General features: G+C 42.6%; 1 protein-coding gene across 4 annotated transcripts in view; it reads right to left on the bottom strand.

Annotated features, from left to right (window-relative positions):
* GAREM1 (GRB2 associated regulator of MAPK1 subtype 1) overlaps nt 1-16,361 on the bottom strand; it is a 102,093-nt gene that overhangs the window by 6,608 nt on the left and 79,124 nt on the right. For all 4 annotated transcript variants that reach the window (XM_072924595.1, XM_030266139.4, XM_072924594.1 and 1 more), the window contains 2 exons: nt 7,475-8,650; nt 2,298-2,464 (listed from right to left, as the gene is read on the bottom strand). In XM_072924595.1, coding sequence (XP_072780696.1) covers nt 2,298-2,464; nt 7,475-8,650 — 1,343 coding nt within the window. The remainder of the gene's footprint in view (nt 1-2,297; nt 2,465-7,474; nt 8,651-16,361) is intronic.

The following is a 16,361-nucleotide window of genomic DNA, read 5'->3' on the forward strand; positions in this document are numbered from 1 at the left end:
ATGGATTGACACAAAATTACTTCCTTGTGTGCTTACAGTGGATCAGAGAGGCAAATCTGGACTTGCCCAGATCAAATACAAAGTGCAGATGTGTAAAAACAGCCCTAATCTGCATTGCTGGAAAATATCTGTCCCAACAAATGCAGTTTCCTTCTTTCTAACCATCTCTCAGTCTCCATTCTGTGCCTTCCAAACTTTTCCTCTGTTTATGTCACTAATACAAGTCTGACAGGTAAAGCAGCTAGATGTTTTTAATATGAGACAAGGAGTTTTGCCCCCTCAACAGGGATACACCATCAATTAGTTATTTCTGGTTGCTTAAAGGCCAACTGGTATATTGCACACAGTGAAAATCATTTTTCACAAACCCAGTCATCAAGCTGAGAAAACAGTCAGTGAGGTGGTTTAAACAACATGCAGAACAACTGTTCTCCAATTCCATACTAGACCTGGAACATTTATTGAGTTCAAAGATTAATGGAATTTCTGAAAACTGATGAAGTAACATTTTAACATTTTCAAAGTGCTTCCTTACTTGGCCTCCACTAAAATGAACTGCCTGGGACACAGTGTGAAAGGATGCAAGACAAGCCTCAAATACAGCTGAAGTCAGGTATCAGGCATTTTTAGAGGCAGATAAGGACAAATCATACTAACTTTGTTTCTGTTTAAAATACTGTCTGCAGCCCTTCATATCCAGAAAACAAGTTTATTGATATAAATGGCAAAGCAATCTGGTTATTCCACACAATGGCAATTTTCTAGTAGCTTCCTCTGCAACACCAGGTCAGCTCTACCAAAACAGAGACGTCTGGTCTGGACCCACCTGGAGAAGAATTTCATGCAAATACTGTGAAAGTCAAGGCAAATCATACAATCACAGAATTATTTAGGTTGGAAAAGACCTCTAAGATCATTAATCCAACCATTAATCCAGCACTGCCAAGTCCACACCAAACCATGTCCCCAAGTGACACATCTACACTTTTTTTGAACACTTCCAGGCATAGTGACTCCAACACTTCCCTAAGCAGCCTGTTCTAATGCTTGACAGCTCTTTCCATGAAGAAATTTTTCCTAACATCCAATCTAAACCTCCCCTGATGCAGCTCGAGGCTTTTTCTTCTCATTTTATTGCTTGTTAGCTGGGAGAAAAGACTGACCCTCACCTCACTATAACTTTTTGCATTCTTGAGAAACTTCACTTCTGTTTTCCTAGTTTTTGCTCTAGTTTTTGGCAGATGTATTCTTAGCTACAAAGAGAGAAAGCAGCATTTGGTGGGCCCCTAAAACTGGGAGGTCTTGTGCTCAGCCTCCTGTGGAGTAGACCTTGACAGAACTACCCAAAAGGCTTTCATAAAATAAGCAAGCAGCCTTGATCTAGAGTGATCATTGCCAGATCCACAACACTAAGCTACAAATGTGCAGTATGACTTAGTAAGGCAATTTCAGCGTAAGTTATTATACCAACTGTATCCAGGCTAAAATTAATCCAGTGATGTTTTGGATGAATTTATAATTGTATAGCATTGTGTTATTGAAGAGGTACCAAAAATAATGGCAAGAAGACATCCAAGGCAAAAAGGAGGTGAGGCTTCAGAATGTGTATTTCCTTTCTGAAGCCAAAGGAAGGACACTGTACCACCAAGAAAGGCTATGCAGCCACATAATTCAGAATTTACTGTCTACTTTCAGCTAGCCTGGGTGGATTTTCCGGATTGTGGGTTGGGTTTGTGCTGAAGTGTGTTTGATGTGGAAGCTGTCTGGCCCCCTTCTGCTACACCTCGCTTAGCACTCAGTGGTGTCTGCTGGTCTTTCTGTCCTCCATCACATCCACCCTGTAGGTGTCCATATAGTTAGTACAACACATTTCTGGATTACCACACTCTTTTTGTGTCCCTGATTATCAGAGCTGGCTGCGCTGCATGCAACACTGAAATCCCAAAAACTAGCTTTGAGGTGGTCTGGTTTGAAGATTCAAGCCTTTAAAGAAACATGGAGAACTATACATGATCTTTTAATTTGACAGCCTATGTCACCTAAGAGTGATATTACGTCTAGCAATGCACACAGGTGTTTAATATAAACTCCTGTGTCCTATCTAGTAAAACATAGTTTCTGCTGGAGCTTTTCTTCCTTTTGAATCTTTCAAAACAACTTGACAGACAGGTTAGCCCGTTTTACTGCAAGTCTGACACCACACTGTGCCTTAGAAACACATGCCTTCAAGAAAAAAGTGGTAAATTTAACTTTCTCAGAAAGTGCTAGCACGGTGCTCCCACAGCTCAAACACATACATGTTGTGCAGTCCTGAAGAGTAGTAGGACAGAGTGGGGCTGGGAGAGCGGGTCTGCTGTCGAGCAGGCTTCACTGTGCGAGGAGGGATGGAAGGACTGGTGGAGGATGGCTTTGAACTCCGTGGTGGGACTGGGGGAGCGTTGAGGAGCCTGCATTCCTCTTTCACCTGTACAAAAGAAGAACATGTAAGCAAGCAGCAAGAAAATCTGGGCAACAGCAGCCTCAACCAGATGAAGCACATCTGGTTCTGCCTGATTCTTTGAAAGGAAATAATTAAAAAGGAGAATAGAGAAATGAAAAAGTATATACATTTGCAACAGTATATAGCTGTCAAGGAAGTCCAAAAGAATGCTTTGCCACTGGTAGAATGACCAGCAATCTTTTTTAGGGCACATTTCAGCAGTTTGATAGCCACTCATTTAAAAAGTAACTGCAACGAAACTATGTAAAAGAACATTCCAATAACACAGAAAATCAGACAGACTGTTCCTGATATTATACATTCTGTAAGGAGCAATTCATTACACCTAAACTTCATTAGTGTTGTTTATTTAGATGTAATAAACCAAGCTTATGTAGTGAAAAGACCTCAATATACTTTGATGTTTCCTGACTTACTTCACCAGTGATAGTCAGTCATCCAACTCTACGATGATTGCCAGCCTCCCTCCCTCAGGAATAGTACATTTATCTCATATTTACCAGCTTCTGGATTCAAACTAGGAGCTTCAGTCCTTCTGTTGCTGCCAAAGCAGTGCAGGAAAAGGCTGCCCAAAATGTACAAGTGGAAAGGTGTACACCCAGCCAAGAGGTCTGCTCTATGAAGCCAGACACCCTTGCAGCTTAAAACACACAGCTGTAGCAATGAGCACCTGAAGTTTAGTGTGGTGTGCCTGCACAGGAGCAAAATATCAGGATCCATCCCCATAAAAAATATGATGGAGTTAAGGACTTAATCTCATCAGGACATATTTGGGAGAGCAACTTTTTTTAGTAAGGCTAAAGGTGAGAAGGTTGCTGAGAATACGGCTGCCAGGCAGGATTTTAACGATTCACCACCTGCCCCTGGGCAGGAGGAGACCTCTATGTTCTCCTTGTCTGAAACAGTCTTAGATGCATCAGAAAAAGGAAATTGTTTTTGTGTTTGAAAGTTGCAGTTTATTTTTAAATTTTACAACACTGCAGAACTAAAAGTTATCTTAGCAGTTCTGCAACACATAATTAGCAATTAAAGTGATGTAATTTATTTAAAAACAAAATAAATGTGGAACCTTTTGCAATCCACTTCAATGCTTTCAAAATGCAACAACATATTTAGTACTTTTGTGAAATGGAAAACTGGGGACTAGGACACTGTAGTACATTTTTTCCTTAATTCAAAACAAGTCAAAATTACAGGAAATGCCCGTCAGCATAAAACACTGAAATAAATCTTGTTCTAAGGGATCTTATTTGGTCTTTCAAAGAAAGGGGAAAAAAATGAATCAATTTTATTCATGTTTGTTATTGAATTCAGGCATAAAATTCTTCAACCATTTTAGTACTGCGCCCCAAGGATGCCTGAAGACTTTTTCTCCCCCCAAGTCAGAACAGGCAAAGTTAATAGTGAATGCTATTGAATATATATCCATGGGGTTACAGAGACCATTCAGGGGAGCTCTTGGAGCACAGCAGATGGTCAAAGGCTTAAAGCTTTTCTTTCCTGGGAAGACTGAGGAATTCAAAGGTGCTGGCATAAAAAACTCTGCCAAACTCCCTTGCTTGACCCAGATTACAGATCAGAACGAAGCCATAAATAATACCTGTTTACAGTCCCAATTGCTCCTTGTCACAAAACCACAATTACAGCTGCCACACACAGTCCCCAGGAAACCCAGCAGAGGAATAAAAAGAGAGATTTTGCAGATTATACTGACAAGAGCAAGGGGAAGCTTCAGGAAAGCCATGCTCACTAGGCCAAAGCGAATGGCAATGCAGGAGATGAGTGGAACAGCCAGGGTGTGACAGGATGATGTCCTCGATGGCTGCTGCTCTTAGCTGGAAATACTCTTTGCCCTGGAAGCGCTAGATGTCACATGGCTGTCAGATAGAGATAAAACACCTGAAACTTCTATTCGACACTGAGCTCTCTCATGCTCCAATCCTCTTTCCTGTGACCGAGGAATGGTAACCTGTTTCCAATGGCATGAGGTGCTATGTTGATTTTAAGACCTCTGCTCCTTTTCCTTGCTGACAGCCCAAGCCTCGCCAGCACCACCTGGGCCCTGGGGTGTTATTGCTGAATCTTGGCATCACGGGTGCCCATTGCAGTGACCAGCTCTGAGGCTGGCTGGATAAAACCTGCCCTGTCACAGCTTGACTGAGGGCATAACACAGAGCAGTTCCACACTCCTTGCCACAGGAGCCTGAACTTCCGGCACACTCCATTAGGGATGTGCTTTGTATCAATCAGGAAAACAGCTTCTGATGTTATGCAAATTAGTGTTTGGGGAATGAAGAAATTGCTGATTGACAGGCCTTAATTCAGAGTTTATTCCCTCCTCCTCTGCCTCCTGCCTTCACGCTACTTTGATTTTCTGAAAGGTATTTAGAAAATACACATAATGTATCATAATGCTTCATCCTGCTGGAGAGAAGAAAACCAGAACAGCTTCTGAAATACCCAGATGTCCTTTCCCATCCTGCAAACAGCTCCTGAACACACATTTTAAATTTAGTGCAAAAATACAATTGCTGGCCAACCTTTACACAGAAATGCTATGGAATATCATTCCAGAGGGAGTGATGACTAAACCACATGTTCACCAGCAGCTCCTGAGATCTACTTACTCTATAAATACCTACATGGAAACCATGCAAACGTCTCCTCGGCCCCAGCCCACAGATGAATTCTGTAGGTCACTGATACTCACTCCAAAGCTATTCCAGGAAGCCATAAAAGAAAGTCTGCATCATTATAATCTATGAAAATGTAGGGTTTTAGTTTTGTTTTATTTTTAATGGGGTTACACCCCCTGCCCACCTCTAAATCCCAGCTAATTTCTTCAGCAGAAGTTATTTCTCCAAAATGGCTAGAAAGCTACACTGAAATTGCTGACAGCATTCACACAGTACCTCAGTAATGTAAGACACACATGACAAAATTGCACGCTTTCCAAAATAACTCTAAAGGGCAACATACACATCTACCCCAAGTGTCACCCTGCTGTCCCCAAAAGGGACTCATGGGGATTCCCCAGGTATGAGGGCTCACAGTGATGCTGTGCAGGTGCTCCACAGCTTTCCCAGCACTCCAGTACCCACACCTCAGGCATAAGACCCTCATGTCTCAGGCATGACCCAGGCACAGCACCCCCATGCCACAAGGGCTGCCCTCACCTCACTGTGGGGGCAGCCTTCCTCCCCCACCATCCACCTCCCAGCACTCCTATGACCCTGTGCAGAAGCAGTTCAGCTCACAGAAATCAGCAGGAAACAAATAATTTTCCAGATCCAGACCTGGCTGCCTTCCCAGGCACAGGAGTGCCAGAGCCAGCACAAAAGGGAAGCCAGGACGATTCGTCTGGGAAAGGAGGAGGAGGGAGGTGGAGGAGGGTGGGACTAGCCCCACTCCAGTTAACATCAGCACAGGCTGCCAGGGAGCCTCATCTCCATATGGTGCTGCTGGGCACTTGTCCAAGAGTCTGGACAAAGTGTCAGTGCATACCTGACCTCAGAGGCAAGGAAGTGCTCTTGGGTTTCTGCACTTAACATTGCACGTAAACACTGTGCTAAGAAGACATAATGTCTTGCCTTTCCTGGCTGCTGCAAAGCTGCTGCGTTTGCTTTTCGGGGAAGTTTTGGTGGCACAGTCCAAGGGCTGTATTTGGGCATTTTGTGCCTGCGAGTGTCCTCCTCCCCTCTCCTCGCTGCACCTGCCTGGCCAGGGGCATCCCCACAGAAATCCACTGCAGGCTGACCCAGCATGAATGAACACACCATAGTTTTCAACCAGGCTGTGACCCAACTTATGAGGGGAAGGCTACAGCCAACACTACTGGACTGTTAGATGGCAATAGGAAAAGTATAGGATCATCATGGTTTGTTGCAGTTTTGTCTCAAATTAGTCTTAATTTACTGTACAGCCATGGTCTTGAAACCACCATAGGGCTTGCAAGTGGAATGATATTCTTTTTAAATCCAGAAAAACTCCTGCAAAACAAATTTGTTAAATAATGATAAAAACCAAGATTCATGCTATATATGTATCACTGACATTTCGCTAAAGACTCCTAGACACCCTTCCCTGTGGGAATCTTCTTTTTTCCTTTCTTTTCTTTCTTTTTTTTTTTTTTTTAATAAGGCTTAGGACTATGTCAAGAGACCACATAATGGGTGGATTCTCTAGCCAGGCCCCATAAGCTCCTATTAATAAAATACATTTGCATTTTTCCCTCCGAAGTCTCCATGACATTTCAGGCTTGGGGAAGTGATTTCTCCTGTGAGTTTTCATTAAAAACCTTAGGCCAGGAAACATGCTCTGTTTGCAACTTAGTCCTCTAGAAGGCTTATTTATCAATTCTGCAGACCTCCTATTAAAAAATATTTTCTTTCAATAAGCAGTAGAGAGCGATTAGTTCTGGTCTAGTTTGATAAAGGACAATGACAATGACACAATATTCTTCAAAATCTGCTATAGGGTCATAATAGAGAAGACAATCTCTTATTAACAAACTCTTCAAATCTGTAAAAATTCTAGCTGTTCTCATTATCAGAGCCTGTTAATTGAAGATACACTAAGGCAATATGAGGCATTTCCAAGTGGGTCATGCCCCACACACTCTGGCCACAGAAGATATGAGAAAACATGGAGGTCACATGGAGAGATGATGTGGAAAGCAAGAGAATGAAGTGACTCAGCAATTCCTGTTTGTGTGAGCAAGAAACCTAAATTAAATATCACTGGAAAGTATCAGGATTAAGCTATTAGATCAAGAATATTAAATATACTCCTGTGATTTTTAAGACATGACTTACACATGGTAGGAATCTAGCTAAAGTGGCACATCTTGCAAAGTCTGACTGTTCCCTTGCCCTGTATGTGCCCCTCCTTTCTCCACCACATTCCCTAAAAAGATCTGCATGCAAACTCATCACCACCTAAAAAAAGAAACAAACACAAATAACCCCAACTTACTGCTTCTGATTTGGGAGGCACTGGAGGTGGAGGTAGGGAAACATCTGAAGACTTTGTGTTTGTTCCAATAGTTGCAGGCACAGGAAGAGACGCGGAACCACACTTTGATCGGAAAGATCCTCTGTAGTTGTCACACTTGTTCTCACTAAGCGAGCACGAGAGAGGCTGATCACCACCCTTTCCAGATCCTTGGTCCAACCAGAGCTCTTCATAAGGAAGTTCCGGTTTCGTAGGCAGAAACATCGATTCTTCGCTAACTTCAGGGAAAAGGTAATCACTGCTACTGTCCCCGGACTCCTGGTACTGAAGGGCATCGTGAGAGAACAGCGCCCACTCGTTACACAAGTCCCTGCAGCCATGGAGGTTCACCTCGCTGTTCCCATGCAAGTTGTTCCCATAGACGCACACGGAGAGCCGGTGGAAGGACTGTGTGAGCTCGTCCCGTGCGTAGCTGAGGGAGTTTGGCACGTGGCTGTGCCCCGCACACCGGCTCTTCTTCGGGCTCTTGCAGTCGTCGTTCCAGTCAGTCTTTACATCTCGCACGGCACGGGAATACTCGTCTATGTCAAACTGTTCCTGGCATATATTAAACCAGTGCTGGATGAGGGGTTCGTGCCACAGCTCCCCCTTCACCACACTATCAGGTAGAATAAATTTTGGAAGTGTCAAGTGCAAGGGAAAATGCATGGGAATTATTTTGTTTCCACGAAGCACGCAACAAACTACCACAGTCTTGGTTTGAATGTTGACAAACTTGTACCTGTGCCCCTCACGGATAAAATGCAGGTCATAAGGGTTTCTTGGTGTAGGACTTGGCACAGTAACGTTAACAGGCAGCCTGGTTTTTTCTACTATATTGCGAATTGTGTGCTCCCCTTCTTGCATCTGCACCTCCAGTGGGCTGCGGGTGCTGAACTTGCCCTTACACTGGAAAGGGAGACTGATGCTCTCGTTTGTCCTGTGGTTCATGCAGATGAGGCAGGGCATCTTGCCTCTGCCTAGCTTACTAATTGAATTAAGCTTCCCGATTTTTTTGAAGATGGTGTTGAGTCGTGACTTCTCCTTAGAAGATTTTGCATAAAGGATTTCTGCTTGCCCCATTAAAGTGAGCTCATCCCCAGTACTAAGGGTAATGTTGTAAACTTCAGTGTCTTCATTGCATTCACCTGAAGCTACCTGCAAAATAATAATAAAAAATTTTATCTTCCCCCAATGAAGACAATACTTCAAATCACATTGTATCTCTTGAGACTGAACTTACAAGACTATGTATTGTAAAAAATGAAAGTAGCTATATTTGAACAGCTGACCGGTCAAGTGCAAGGTGTTTAAGTTGAAGCTCAGCTAAATAGCCTTTCTAAATTGTTCAGCACATTCCTGCATCTTACTTGAGAGGAAAGAGCCACCTGAAACTGCCAAAGAAGGCATGAGAATAAACATAACCATTTTTTAAAGAAAGGGCAAATCCACATATCCCAGTTATATCCCCATATAGCAGTTGAAATAGCCACTTGTGTCATACAGCTATGACAGACCATGTCTAGATTCCTTTGGGTATCTTTTCCCACCTTTGTTTTTTGCTGTTTGCAAAAACAGAACTTATTTGCCAGGCTCTTGAGGGAAACAAACTTCTTTCACCATCTCCAGCTCCCTGAGGAGCAGAAAAGGTGATTTCATCATTACAGATGAAGCATATCCCTTTGATATATTTTTTTCCAGGCTAGGGGGAATGACAGATGACATCTATTCCATGAAGGAGAAATCAAGATTATCAGTCTATCCCATATGCCTAACTCCCCCCCGCTTTGCTCTCCTAGTCATAGACTTCCTTCCTCATTTTTTGATCATAATTGCAATTTAAGAGATTAAACAACATATGCACAGCCATGTGTGAGCTTTTCTAGTATGGAAATTGTACCCGGAAAAAACCCCCAACAAAACAGATGTCCAAGGCTCATTTGCTCCCGAAGTTACTTCCTTATGACTGAAATAACTCTTTATAGACAAGATTACTCTGCCTCATATTTGAGTGGTTTAACGTGAAAAGCCATTTTCAGGGACCTAACAGAACCCACCCAATTCTTTGGTAGCAGCAGATTCCTACCCATAAATGAAGGTGCACCAGATATACACTATTGGTCTGTTATAGACTATTTTATTTGAGAAATTGAACATACTAAAGAAATTGCCAATGAAAACATAAGCTAAAATTGTATATCCCTTCTTCACCTCCAAAACTCCTAAAGACTTCATGGACTTGAGTGAAGTCCAAAAGTCCAGGCTTCAAACCCTGGTATCATCACACAATAGCCACTGCATGAAATCAAAGCTGTAATTCCAGTAAGTCAATAACCAACAAGCACAGTGAATAATTCTTCCTCTTGTAAGACATGACCTGTATTTGCAGAACTGTGATTCTTCTGGAAATTCAGAATTGCAGTTGCACAGGATTAATTGCACAGGCAGCTCAGGCGAGGTGTGCCGCCTTAGCACTTCAGGCTTGGGGCTTCCGGAGAGGAAGTCATTCAAAGCTTGAATTATCTAAACAAACACTAATTGGTCTAATCCAGGAAACCACTAGGGTTTATGGTACGTAATACTCATTCACAGCTTGCGCCACTGGTCTGGCAGCATTTGAAACACTACAATGTGAAATGAAAGCACTGAGGGCTCTTTTGCTGATAAGGCTCATGTCATGTCCATTGCTGGTTTCTCCTCAAACTGTCACAGAGCGCTGCACTGGAGCTGCAGCCACACAGCCCTGCCTTCGAGGGGCTGATAAGGGCTGAGATTGCCTGTACCATGCAATCTCCCCCTTTCCTTTCTGAGAGGGTGTTTTCTCTAAGAATATTGGTTTCTAGAATCAACAAGTCCCCGCAAATGGCTGCTTTGACAATGCCAGCTACACTGTTGAACTCTTCACTCAATGCTGCACGATCACAGCTTTTCCTCACTACTTGTGGGACACTGTCCCGAGCAAGGGAGGTGTCACATCCTACAGCTGTGGGAGCTCCTCCTCGACCAACTTACAGTTCCCTGGTGATTCACAAACAAACGAGCCACTGTGGGAGGAAACGGTAGGTCAGATGTGAAACCACAGAGGTAACTAAACGGCTGAGCTTTACAGTGAAGGTCTTGTGGAGCAGATACTTATTGATGTCATCCACTTCAACCAGCCAAATAGCAAATGGGCTTTTAGAGTCAACTGACATGTTTAAAGACAAAATTATTTTCAATTAAAAACATTGGAAAACATTTTTTTCATTGTTAAAAAAATATAGTCACAGGATCATTGCAGGTGAAATAAGGCTGAATTTAACCCTGAATTCAGTGTACAGATGGGGGAATCAGATACTGGAGAGCAGCATGGTAGAAAGGGAGTCCTGGTTGATGGCAAGTTGAACATGAGTCCGCAATGCCCTGGCAACCAGGAGAGACAACTGCGTCCTGGGGTGCATCAGTCAGAGTATTGTCACCATCAGGCAAGGGAGGGGATGGTCCCGCTCTGCTCTGGAGCGGCCTCACCTCGAGTGCTGGGGGCAGTTTTGGGTGCCACAGTATAAGAAAAGACATTAAGCTCTTAGAGAGCATCCAAAGGAGGGCTTTGAGGATGGCAAAGGACTTTGAGGAGAAGCTGTATGAGGAACAGCTGAGGTCACTTGGTCTGTTCAGCCTGGAGAAGAGGAGACTGAGGGGAGACCTCATTGCAATTACAACTTCCTCATGAGGGGAAGAGCAGGGGCAGACACTGATCTCTGTGTGATCAGTGACAGGACTCATGGCCTGAAGTTGTGTCAGGGGAGGTTTAGGTTCGATATCAGGTAAAGATTTTTCCCCCAGAGGGTGGTTGGGCACTGGAACAGACTCTCCAGGGAAGTGGTCACAGCAGCAAGCCTGACAAAAGTTCAAGAAGCATTTGGACAATGCTCTCAGGCACATGATGTGATTCTTGGGGTGTCCTGTGCGAGGCAAGGAGTTGGACTTTATGTTCCTCATGAGTCCCTTCCAACTCAGTATATTCTATGATATTTTATGAAAAGAAAGATGAGGCCATAATTCTAATTTAGCACTCTGAGAGAAATAATATTCTGCATTCTTTCTTCTAAACAAAGATATAAGGTATCAGTTGCTGCTCAAAATGATAATAAAAATCAAAAACACGAAATTAAAAGTCTAAGACCTCAGAAATTTATCTACTAAATTCAACTTATGGTGATGTTAAGATTGCTGATATATCCCACTAGGCAGCTTATACTTTAAAATTGGTAGGTAAATGGCAGGTAAATATGTTTTACAGCATATGGGCAACAAAGATATACCATACATATCACATATCTCTCAATACACATAACAGTACATATATACTGCTCAGCTTTTGTTCTGAAGATTACAAAGGCTAAAGATCATTAGGCTAAATGATCCTTACTTTGTCCTTGTAGCAATGACATATGAAAATCAGACTTGCTCTGTCTTGTTCAAACATTTAACTTTATCAGTGGCCACAAAACTTTACAGAAAAATCAACAAAGAGCCATGGACTTTAGCTTGGCTTTAGACTGCCTTTGGTGAGCTTCACAGGGCCTCCAGAAGTCCAGGAATTAGTCATGCAGAGCATTTCCTAAGAACAGATGGGACAGGAGGAAATGGCCTCAAGTTGCACCAGAGGAGGTTTAGATTGGATATCTGGTATTTTATCAAAAGGGTTGTCATTCACCGGAACAGGCTTCCCAGGAAAGTGGTTGTGTCACCATTCCTGGAAGCATTTATAAGACGTGAGGATGTGGCACTTGGGGACATAGTTTACTGGTGGACTTGGCAGTTCTGGGCTAATAGATGGACTTGATGATCTCAGAGGTCTCTTCTGACCTAAATGATTCTATGGTTCTATGCCAAATAGTACACTTATAGACAACATGAAAGTGCATATCATAAATTATTCCTAGAAGGCAGAAGGACCACACCAGACCCATCTCACTCTACCCTCTAAGCTTTCAGCACCGACCCAGCAGGATTTGCACTTCACAACCCTGCTGAGAGCATTCTCTGGGCTCCCTCTGTTTCCTGCTGTGCAGTGGCTGGTAGGGTGTAGCAGAGCCTTACACTATTTCAGACACTTGGACCTGCTAGTGGCAGGTCCCAGCTGGTGCAGGTGACACAGCATATCTCTGGTACATGATGGACACAAGACAGCAGTGCACAGTGGAAGAGTTAACATGGTCCAGATCACAGACTAGTGCAGAAAAAATCATACATTTTTGAGGTAAACTCCTAAAGTCTCATAATAATTCTGGAAAAGAGGTAACACTCAGAAAACATCCAAGAGGCTTTCACTCAGCTGCATCACATATCCACGGAGGGCTTTATACATTTTAACAATAATGTTTCATGCACCGTAAAAACTCCTGCAGTTTTACTTTGCACTCACCCCTTTTCTGCTCTTCTCAGTTTTCATTGGTAACAGGTGAGAATAACCAGCTTTATGAAAGAGGCAGTGCTACCCACACTACACTGCCAACACCATCTAGGAATCAGTAGTAGATATTCGAGCTGAGCAATGATCCAGAATTTCCTCCCTGATGTACCTGCCTTCTCCTTCCAGCTGTTAATCCATACTATCTGTTCACTGTTGATGCTAGGATACTGACCAGAAAGTTTACAGGCACACAGACACCTTACCAAACACACTGTAAAACAGGGTGTAAGTCACTGTAATATTTTATATTTTAAGATTCATGCAATTTCACTAACATTGAAAAGCCATTGAAAATCCTGCAGAAGACAGGCATCAGAAAAGCAATGAATGATTATTTAGGAAACTGTGTTTTGGAAAAGCTTGGGTATAATCTTCCTTTTGTTTAAGGGAAGGCTAACTAGCAGTAATAGATTTTTGGTAACACCTGAGTCAATATGCGGTCTTGGACTCCAATTGTTCTAATTTGTTATAATTCGAAGCAGAAGCCTTTAACTGGACACATAAGAACACCTTTATAAAAATGATTTGTGGCTTCATATAGGTTGGTATAACTGCTAGATTTTATTCAATTAATGCAAATATTGCTTTCACTTTAAAAATACAATTAGGATTTTTTTTTGTTAGAGCTTTTCGTTACTGTGAAGTCTCTGATTCATAGCTACAGCCTATGGTTTTTACTTAAAACCAATTTGCTTAGGTCCAATTTACTAGGACCAATTGTAGCACTACATATATATTTAATAGATCATATATATTAGATATATATTTTTTTTACAGGTCACAAAAATGAGAAAAGATTTTTAAAATGTAAAACAGTATCTTCAGAAGAGCTGTTAGCAGAAAAAGAAAAAAATATGAGCAAACATTTTCAAGGAAGTTGGTTAAATTCAATGAGATAGTATCCCATTTTTCTTTTATAAATGTCTGTTTCCCAAGACAGAATCAGCAAGTAAAAGTTTTCATGCTAGCATACATCTATTTCCCTCTGGGATAAGAGGGACTTTGCCTAATTGCTACATTAACAGCTGCCTTCAGTGCTCTTTACGGAATGTCTCAAATAAATCAGTGCTCTAAAACTGACCCAAAATGTGGCAGGTAACACTGCAGAGCTGTAAAATGAAGCTCCCTTTGGAGCAGGACTCCTCCCACAGGCGCCTCAACCTGGGCACACAGCAGCAGCAGCTCTGCTTTCCTCTGCTTCTCTTAACTCAAGCCACCCACCTTTTTCCAGGAGGAAGAGAGGCAGCAACAGGACAGCAATGCCAATGCAAGACACCGAGGTGTCGAGCCTGCGTGTACTGGGAGCAAAGGGGAAAAAGAAGAAAAAACCCAAACTGCTTGGAACTGACTCTTGCTGCTTTGAAAGGCTGGCATCAAGCCACAAGGCCACTAAAGCACTAATTCTTGAGGTGAAGAATTATGAGTTGCCTGGAAGTCTGGAGCCAAAATCTACACACCACCTCATTTCAACAAAGTCACTATGGCAGCACTTACGAATGTCACCGTAAGTTACAGCCTACTACATATGTGCTTTATGGCAACTCAGGGTGAGTTTATCAGAGGCACTAGAATTACAACCAGGAAATCAATTTTGCCTCACTGTACTGCATTACCATCTGCCAAAAAAAAAAAAAGAAAAGAAAAAAAAGTGCTAAGTTTTCACTACAGATTTCTTTCTGCCAAAGTGCACATAGTATGGGCCAACACGGTTAAATCACTGTGAAAAGAGGATTACATTAAAAAAGATGAACAAATCAGGTATCAGAAGTTCACACCAGTCATACAATATCTTTGACAAGTAAGAAAAGAATCATTAGAAGGATAATTCACTAACCCATTTCTCCATTTTAGAAAGCGTCTGCAAACAGCTTCACAGACTCTCTAGGGAGACCAAATGATGTCTTCAGAACAAAAATGTTATTCTGGAAGATTTGAAGGGTCCTGCAACACTAAGTGAGCTGGTTTTTAGAGTGAAGGAGCTCCTAGTTTGTCCAATGTTCAATCTATCAGAAAATACTGCTGATTTTTTAAGGGAACTTTTTGTGAATTGCCCTCAGTATGATTTGGGTGGGGGGTGGGGATGTGTTTGTTCCTTGTCTTGTTTTTAAGACCTGGTGCAAATAGCTTCCTGGATGTTTGTACACACTGCCATATGTATGAGACCAGAGCAGTTGAAAGCAGAAATCTACTACTGTTGTTTCAGCAAAAGACAGGGTCCTGGGGTAACTCAACATTCTTAGTATTTTGTTCCTAGCAATAGAAAAAAAAAATCTCATATTTGTAGCATAATGCTGTAACATAAACAAAATATTCTTCAATTATGCACTGAATATTAATACAAAAAGGGTTCTCACCTATCTGGTCAGTGAAGAAAGGACAGAATGCCTCTATTTTTTGAACAGGAAGAAATTAAACTATAGACTGAGTGAAATTCAATTATCCCCAGAACACTCTAAATTACTGTGCTTGTAGATGCTGCCGCGGCCACCACTTGAAACAACCAAGCAGGTATTCAGTGCAGTACATATGGATAAAAAAGTTACAAAGTACTTTCAGCCATTACAAAAGTTTTATTTAACCTAAAATTTTTGTTTGCTAGTCTCTGAAAAGATACTATCTTTCCCTCCTAGGGGCACTGTTACAGTGCGGTCGGGTTATGCTTTTCCCCATTTCCAGGGACCCCTGTGACTCTGATCAGATAAGCCTGGTCCCCTCCTTCCTGCCCTGATGGGGTTGGCGGAGAGCCAGAGAGCCCTCCCTGTCCAGAGCCTAGATAAGCCCACGACCCTTCCTGTTCATTCCCTTTCCCCCCTCACCTCATGGAATAAAGAAGCTGGACAACCACATCGGGGTTAGAGCCTCTTTTGAATCTTTGCCCATCTCCTGACATTGCTCCCCTCAAGGCCTTGTATCTCTGGGCCAGCCTAATAATTTAGGGGCTGAGAGAGGTAGGAGCATCAGGGCACTTGCTAGCATATATTACAGCTGTTCTTCAAACACCCATCAGATCCTCAACCACCTGCCTAGGACACTGCCCAGAAAGCCTATCCAGTTGCAAAACCACAGGGAAGGAAGGGAGAACCATCTCCCCTGCCTCGCCAGGATAAGGTGGCCGAGTTTTCCCTTTAATAACTACTACAAGAAGCAAAAGTAAATAAGCCCCTTGGAAATGATCTCGCAGCCCATTGCAGCGAGAAGGCAGTTTGGAGAATGGCAGCTGTGAAATCTTGCTAGAGCTGCCAAGGATTTACACTCAGGGGCAAGGCTCACACCGAGTGGAATCATAACTGCGGTGTACTGGCACATGCAGGCACACCTCAACAAGCACAGACAAAAGCACGCAGTGACTGTCTGGTCACCTTGGAACTCTACAGGCTCCTTCTTCAAAAATTATCCACTGCAGACTTGAGTGTT

The sequence above is a fragment of the Taeniopygia guttata genome, chromosome 2, assembly GCF_048771995.1.
Source record: "Taeniopygia guttata chromosome 2, bTaeGut7.mat, whole genome shotgun sequence".
Classification (NCBI taxonomy): Eukaryota; Metazoa; Chordata; class Aves; order Passeriformes; family Estrildidae; genus Taeniopygia; species Taeniopygia guttata.